The sequence below is a fragment of the Acanthisitta chloris genome, unplaced genomic scaffold (genome assembly GCF_000695815.1).
Source record: "Acanthisitta chloris isolate BGI_N310 unplaced genomic scaffold, ASM69581v1 scaffold8857, whole genome shotgun sequence".
NCBI classification, from domain to species: Eukaryota; Metazoa; Chordata; class Aves; order Passeriformes; family Acanthisittidae; genus Acanthisitta; species Acanthisitta chloris.
In genome coordinates, this window is record NW_008682010.1 from 46,269 (window position 1) to 54,604 (window position 8,336).

The 8,336-nt window shown below is 40.5% G+C and overlaps 1 protein-coding gene across 1 annotated transcript in view; it reads left to right on the plus strand.

The window, feature by feature from the left end:
* The window catches only part of PKN2 (protein kinase N2), a 28,882-nt gene extending 22,915 nt beyond the window's left edge, over window positions 1-5,967 (plus strand). Inside the window, exons 15-21 of the mRNA XM_009078317.1 lie at window positions 58-234; window positions 804-866; window positions 960-1,036; window positions 2,357-2,499; window positions 3,819-3,926; window positions 5,068-5,148; window positions 5,229-5,967. Coding sequence (XP_009076565.1) covers window positions 58-234; window positions 804-866; window positions 960-1,036; window positions 2,357-2,499; window positions 3,819-3,926; window positions 5,068-5,148; window positions 5,229-5,432 — 853 coding nt within the window. The 3' untranslated portion in view covers window positions 5,433-5,967. The remainder of the gene's footprint in view (window positions 1-57; window positions 235-803; window positions 867-959; window positions 1,037-2,356; window positions 2,500-3,818; window positions 3,927-5,067; window positions 5,149-5,228) is intronic.
* Window positions 5,968-8,336: the final 2,369 nt, after the last annotated feature.

Genomic DNA, 8,336 nt, shown 5'->3' on the forward strand with positions numbered 1-8,336 from the left:
TTGCAACAGTGTGGTTCAGCACTCAGCTTTATATTGTTACTAATTTTCTGTTCACAGCTTGATGTGTGAAAAGCGAATATTTGAAACTGTGAATAGTGTAAGACATCCCTTCTTGGTGAACCTTTTTGCTTGTTTCCAAACCAAAGATCACGTTTGCTTTGTAATGGAATATGCTGCTGGTGGGGACCTGATGATGCACATTCATACTGATGTCTTCTCTGAACCAAGAGCAGTGTGAGTATCTCTCCCTTTCCGGGGCAGTAAGTGAAGGGCACTTTGTCCAGTGGACAAGAACTGAAGTCTTCACCACCCCAGGCCTCCACATCATGTCACTTCAGTAAATACTGCTTAGGTTTTTCAAAGGGTTGAAGATTCTGACTGATGTTGTTAGAAAAAGACATGCAGGTTTAATGTTCCTGCATCTACATCAAATTCAAAAGTCATATACAGATATTTAATAATTAAAATACTTTAAGATTAAAAAAGCTAAATGAAAAGTTAGAATAGCAGCCATGGCTAAAAAAGGAAAAAGAATAAGCCAGTTTAGAAAACCTTCAGTGCTGTGGCAGTGGACACAGCAGAAAATTTATCCTTCAGGCCAAGCAAACATACTACAGTTTGAAAGTGCAAGTTTAAGCATTTTTGCCATATGGCTTTAAAACTCTGACCTTGTAGAACACTAATCTGTATGTGAAAAACAATTGGTAATCTTCAAAGGATGGCTCAAAAAATCAGTAATAATGGACTTCACATTCTGAAAATACTAAATTCCACTGAAATATTAACTTTTATCTTTTCAACAGATTTTATGCTGCATGTGTGGTTCTTGGACTTCAGTATTTACATGAGCACAAAATCGTGTATAGGTAAGTAGTCACTGGCCCATTTCCAACAGATGAATTTCAGTTGTTCTGAAGAAACATCAAGTGATGCCATTTTGTTCTCTGATGTTCATTTAGAGATTTGAAGTTGGATAACTTATTGCTGGACACAGAAGGCTTTGTGAAAATTGCTGACTTTGGTCTTTGCAAAGAAGGTAATGGTGGTTGCATTTTCTTTGTAGGGGAATTCCATAGTCTGTCTGTCTTGTGACTGTTCCTTGAGAGTTTTGGGCTGCCAGATGTGTATAGTGTGTATTTACCATGTGTCATTTGAAGGAGAAAAACACATCTCTGACTGTACAAATATGGGGACAGGAGGAATTCCTTAGTAGAGAGGTATCAGGAGCACCTGAGCATTGCCCTATTCTTTTTCTTTTTTTTTTTTAATTGTGAGCATTATCTATTCTGATTCTTACCTCATCATAGCTTATTACTAAGGCACACTGCTGCATTTTACAAGTTAGTAGGAAAAGCATTCAGTGGTTTCCCTCATTCTAGACATGTTGACACTGTACTACATATTCAAGTACCATTATAATCCATCCAGAGCTCTTCCTTTTTTACAAATTCATTATCTATGTTTAAGCTCCTAAACAGTTGCGTGGAAATGACATGCCAAGTATACTATAGCTAAAATAGAGACATTATCCCAAAAGGAGAGCCTGGAAAGTTACTTTAAAGCATCTCACTACAGTGTCTTTCTCAAACTCCGTTGAGGGGGGAAAGATCTGGCAAGGTGCATTTCCTTCTCCAGTTTGTGTAGCTACATCTTTTCCTTTCAGATAGCCTAAGAGAGAATTGGGTAAATTTGGGAGGTGTTCAGACATCACTGCTGCCTTCAGTATCCTTGGGCAAGTCCTCTGACTCTAGCTACAAACAAGTTCAGTAAATGACAAAAGGAAACAAGTAGAAAGGAAGCTCTGTGGTTCACTGACTGCTACAATAAGTTTTCACAAGTGTTTTCTGCACCACCTCCCCTTGTAGTGTCACATCAGGGGTACTGATGTCCCCCACTCTTCCCCTCTGGCAAATGCACAAAGCTTATTTTTCTCAAAGTTTCACTACACTCCATGTTTTACTTTACTATACGTAGTTTGCCACTACAGAAGCATCCAGAGCAGCATGTTTGACCAAACCAGTGCACTGTATTTTCTTCTCCTAGCTGTGGTAGCATAAGATATTTTCTATCTTTCTTTCAAGCAAATATGACTGAGTTGACAGTGACTGGAAGCCTAATTTGGCTAATTGCCTGTAGGTAGGGGTAGAAAAACTTGAGAGAAGCACATGTGGAACAAAGGCATGGGAGGGAGGCATAGGGGGAATGTTTTGTCTCTTTGGCCTGAGCCTGAAGGACACAGGCCCTGCATCGGCAGTACCTGCTGAAGTTGCTCTGGAGAGAGGTTCTAGTTACTGGAGGAATAGGTTGTGGAGTGACAGAAAATACTGCTTGCTTTTCATTATCTGTAACTTTTCAGGAATGGGATTTGGAGACAGAACAAGCACATTCTGTGGCACACCAGAATTTTTGGCTCCAGAGGTGCTGACAGAAACTTCCTACACAAGAGCTGTAGACTGGTGGGGTCTCGGTGTACTTATCTATGAGATGCTAGTGGGTGAGGTAAGTCCTAGTAAGGTACAGTGGAGTCACAAAACTGAGAAATGTTTCAAAGGCTGCAAAACCCAAGATATCAGTCTGTCAACATGTAATGTGCCCTCCCTGTCACAGTGCTCACATATACACCATGTACAGGCATACCCAGCTCTACAGGAGCATTTGAATGTGTTTCAACAAGAAAAAGAAGTATTAAATACTGAGCAACTAGTTAGCTGATGGGAGCTGCTGTAACCACTACAGAACTTGTCATGTCATGAGCTTGAATTATCAGCAATTGTAAGTGAACGAGTTGTAGCTGGTCAAAGAATTAACCTCTAGATTTTTATTTTCTGTTATAATTTATGTTGTATATAAAAGATAAATGTATATATAAAATAAAAATATTAATCGTAATTGTGTCCTAAATCAAATCACAGTAATGGCACATTAATATCAGTGTCTCTAAGCAAGAACATAGTACATCTACACATCCAGTTTTGGGGAGCTCAGTTTCCAGCACACATCTGTTATCAAATTTGGATGTGTACAGCAATACCAATCTTCTGCTTTCAAATGCTTTTGGGGAAAAAATAAACTTCATGAGTGGAAGTGAACTTTAACACATAAAACTGTATAGCAGTGAAAGATTATGCCAAATGCAATGAATGGCACATGCACTAAAATAGAAAGCTCCAGTTGCATGTAAATGAGCTGGTCTAAATAAATCAGTATTGAGCAGTTATTTACCCTTGCATATATTGCTTTACCTTCTGGTCCATTTTGTTCCAGTATCTCCTGGGTGGCACAGCTTATGTGCTAAAAACTGGAGAAAACCTCATCATCATTTTGTTCTTTTTCAAAAGAGATGATTATTCAACTTATTTCATTTCCTTTCAGGTAAAAAAAGTAAATAAAAAGCTTGTACATTGTCACCTACGTCTGTCAGGCCACTTCAAAACAGTTTGAAGACCCTTGAGCTGTAACATGCTAAAGACCTTACAAAACCAAATTTGTCTTGACCATGCAACTTGTGAATAGCAGCTGCCCCAAAGAGCTGATATATATGTCCCATGTTCCCATATATCTTGTGTCAAAGTTCAAAAATTCCAGTTTTAGGTGTTTCTGCTTCTAAAAGCACATTTGTAAAGCATAGTGCTTAAGTAAGAATTAAGGGATAATACCAGCTTGCCTTTTCTCTCTTCCTTATGGAAACCTATGTTTCTGGGAAGGAAGACTTCATTTCAGAGTGTCTAATTCCAAACTGTCAGCTGAGTGTATCTTGTTTTCAACTGTAAGTGATTTTTAAGCCTGTTTATAGTGGGTCTTTATTAATTTCATTCTAGTCTCCCTTCCCTGGAGATGATGAAGAAGAGGTGTTTGACAGCATTGTAAATGATGAAGTAAGATACCCACGATTTCTGTCTACAGAAGCCATCTCAATCATGAGACGGGTAAGAACAGCATCATACTAATACTACTGCTGGTCCAGTATCCTCCTCTTGTCCTGTTTCCTCTCCAACATTAAAGAAATTCATTACATTTGTGAGGAACAAAATACTTTAGGAAACTAAGCTTAGTATATATTCTGCACAATTAAATTTCAGACTTGCTTCATTTCTGCTGTGCCATGCTGCCTGTCACCCTAGATGAAAACTGTAGATGCCATTCCAGTTATTCAGGAGCAGTTTTTTCTTTTTGCAACGTAAAACACTCAAGGCTCTATTTTCTCCCTGAACTAACTTTCCTAGTTGTAGCTAGCCAGAGAAGTTCAGCTCTCTTTTCCTAGCAGAACACTGCTGCATTGACCTATTTGGTAGATTAACATTGTCACATGAATATTTTAATTCAAAGACTTCTAAACCTTTTTGGTTTCATTCCAACTGGGGCAGGGAACACTGTACACATGGCATCTGCAGTGCCATTCTTGGCAAAGAACAGCTGATTCTGTTTGATCATTATGAGCACTACACCTAGTGCAATGCCTCTGCTTAGTGAACAAAGATGGTTGGACCTGTCTCAGTTAGGAGCTTATCACAGTTGATAAAAAGGCAACTCCTGGAGGTAGTTCCAAAACCTTTGGAAGCAACTTGTCCATTTAACTGCCTGATACTATCAGTCTAGTACCCACCTCAGCCCTCTGCTGCAGCATAGTGACTACTGTGACATAAGTATTTAATAGCATAAATATTCTGTAGCTTAAAATGGTTACTTACTCCCAAGGGAGAGAGTGTTTGCCTAGAGAAAGGAGGAAGAGTACAGTTTTAAGGCAGCACCTGGGGAAGGTATTTTTACTGTGAAAATTATCATGCCAATGTCCAGAGGGGTCCAGAGTGGCTGTAGCTGTTGGTAGCTTGGCTGCTGGTGGCACTGTGCTGGCAGGCTCAAAGAGCACTGATATATCTCCTCAGCCATCTACAGCTAAAGCTTTGTCTGCCCCTTTTTTTAAGGGCCAAGGATTTCCTGTAGGCCAGGCAGGATGAATTTCACTGTCCACCTAATCCTGGTGTTGGCTCTTCCACAGTAGCACTCATCCTCCCTCATTCCTCCCCCTTGCCCTGAATTTTTGTCCTGACACCTTCCATGTTTTGTCAGCTGCTACGAAGAAATCCAGAGCGGCGTCTTGGAGCTGGAGAGAAAGATGCTGAGGATGTGAAAAAGCATCACTTCTTCAGGGTGAGTACAAACCAATATTATTTCTAAGGACATGAAGGAGTAGAGATGGGAAACTAAACCTCAGTTGGTTTATTTTACAGCTAATAGATTGGAATGCTTTACTGGCCAAGAAAGTGAAGCCTCCTTTTGTACCCACCATTAGAGGACGAGAAGACGTTAGTAATTTTGATGATGAATTTACCTCTGAAGCACCTATCCTCACTCCACCTCGGGAACCAAGGATACTTTCGGAAGAAGAGCAGGAAATGTTCAGAGATTTTGATTACATTGCTGATTGGTGTTAACTTCCAGACACTGTGAACCCCCAGCTGACTGGCTCACAAGAATGCCTCTCTCGGAAGAATACCGACCTTTCAATTGCTCTCTGTGCCACCTGTAGCTTCTGGGTTTTTTTAAATCACATGAAGATCCTTTTAAGTACTGTTTTAACACTCTTGTGAAGAGTGGCCTCTTTGTATATTGTTTTTTATCTGAGCACTGGAAAGCAGGTCTATGGCGTTCATAAGCTGAGTTGGTGAACCCAGGCTGTATTGAGCTTCCCACACACGGGCACACATGGATCTGGACAGTTTCTCTCACTCTTCCACAGCAGATAACATCACTTTTTAAAGTATCTGCCTTAAGTGGGAAAAGCAGACTTGGACCTAGGTCATCTCCACTCAGCCACATTGACATAAGTTTGGGATACTGGTGACACTCACACAGAACATGGTTCTAGTCGGAAAAGGCAAATGATTTCAGTTAAATATTGTGCAGTCTATAAAACTACACATTTCTACGTATACCTTCATCTTGTGTTCTTACAATAATGGGATTGAGAACAGATATGCCTTGTTTTGTAAATTTTCTACGGTATTTATTAGGAAAAACGTTAAATGCCTTGCCTTTGAGATAACAACTGTGTAAGTGCTTCCATTACAAAGAAAGATCCAGAAAAATCCGGGAAGTTTACCAAAGTCACTTGCCAAACAGTTTTGCCTTCAAGCTTCTTAAGCACGGCTTAAGCCCTGGTTGGTATGAGGAATGTAACAAGGATGTTGCTCAGTCTCACCCAGAACGTGAAGCATTCGCGTTGCCCAAGCCCAGACACCTCTGTACTCACTCAGCCTCAGGCCTTTCCCATGCCCCGGGGGCAGAGACCTTACCCAGTCTGTATCTAACCACCTCCCTCATCCTCTGTCTGCTGTACAATACCATATCACTGTTAGGAAACATAAGGATTTTCAATGTATACATGCTGTGAACATGTATATTTGGAAGTTGTAATGTATTCTTACCTCCAGGCAAGTACTTTAATTGTACCACTTCATTAATGTTGCACAGTGGCAAAAAAAAAAAAAAAAATCCTTGTATCCATGTAGGCCACTGATCTCCAGCCCCTGGATTGGCAGTTACTGAGGGTAAAAGCAATATGTTGTAACAGAATGTATAAATATTTTTTATAAGAACAGTGTATATTTTATAAACCCCTTTAACACTAAAAGCTGTACCTCAAAAGTTGAAAAGTAATTTAGACCAAGACACTGTGCACATTTGTAAACCAAGACCTGGTTTTGGCATCTGATGTTCTGTGGGCAAACATTAGTTCTTGGAAAATAAATTTCCCATGTGGTCCTTATCTCTAGCACTGTTCAGCACTGTAACCTCACAGGTTCATCCTGGCCAGGAGTTTGCTGTTCCTGGGCTAAGACAGTGAGAATCAGCACTCAAATGACTCAAACTTGGAATTTTGTTAAGTCTAAGAAGAAACACAAACCACTGGAGTGTGCAATGCTAAGGTGGTGGGTTAAAATCCTGATGCTGGACAGACCTGCAGGGTCAGGCAGGGGAGAGGCTTAGGGAGAAAAATTCAATCAGAGTTACTAGGTGTAAATCAGGCAGGAACGAGGCAGGCACCTTCCTCAGTGCTACAACTCACCCTGGGCAGAGCGTGAGTCAACTCCTCAGCATTCCTTGTTTCCAGGTTTTAATTCATAAGAAACAAATTATGTTCCTGTATCTAGCTGAATACTTTTGAGGTACAGTCAGCTCCTCACCCTTTTTGGTTCCCAAATATATATGTAAGCATCTGACATGGTGCTTAACACTTATGAAAGTATCCTCAAACATACCTTTTTGTAACTACATCTTGTACAGAAATCTTTTTTTAATCTAAGCAAATCACTCAAAAAAAAATTTAAAAAAAATTAGAGGGCAGGGTATGTTCACCCAGTTAAGCTGAAAAAAGCACTAATTTTATCTCTGTAGTTTTTTAAATATTTTTAGGCAGATTAAGATTTTAAACCCTAGATTGTAAATATATTTTGCTATACTTTATCTGTATGTGGCTGCTCAAGCACTTTGTAAGGAAATTAGGATATTTTAGAATGGTACACTATGCATTAAAATGAAATGTGCCTTTAACAAATGTCATTCTAAGTGTTTTGCAGTCATTAATATCACAAATTAAAGTTCTAAATAGAGTAATTTGTAAATTGTGTCTCAAACATGATTTTGCTGTTTCTTGAAGTGGCTGGTCATGTTTTCTCCACAGGTAACTTGCAATCAGGAGGGGACCCAGTCTCGTGGTGGTAGCTCAGAGCACTGCCCTTCTTGTTTTAAAATAAAGAAAAACTTACAACCTCCCTGTGAGCATCCCCTGCTTTCTGAGGCTGAAGGGGAGCAGCCTCCTCTTGCTTGGAGCAGTCCTGCAGGGAGCAGAAGACCATATCTGTTGGAGTCTGGCCTGCTTGAATCAGCATTCTCCTGTCCCAGGCTTCCTCTGAGGGCAGGGGGAGGCAGCTCTTACCCCCCTCGTGGGTACTGCTTCATTATAGTCTCTTTCCTCCCTGCCATTACATAGCAAAGGTCTGTAAACAAACCAAAACCTATACCCACCCCAATGAGCTTGTACTTTCTTTCCTGCATGCATTTAGAACAGAAATCTTACGAGCAAAATGGAATTTCATATGAGGCCACTGCCCAGAGACACTTCACTTCATACCTGCCTAACAATCATTCCAGAAAGGACTGGCTCCAAAGGAACAGAGTTTCAAGTATCTAGTCTAAACTGCAGTTGAATTAATGCAGGCAGTGCCTAAACCTATTACGCCCTTACCCTTGTGTGTGGGGGCTGCAACCCTTCAGCCCTCCTGCCTTCTCCCAGGCTGGCACTGCTGAGCCACCACCACAACCACACACAGCAGCAG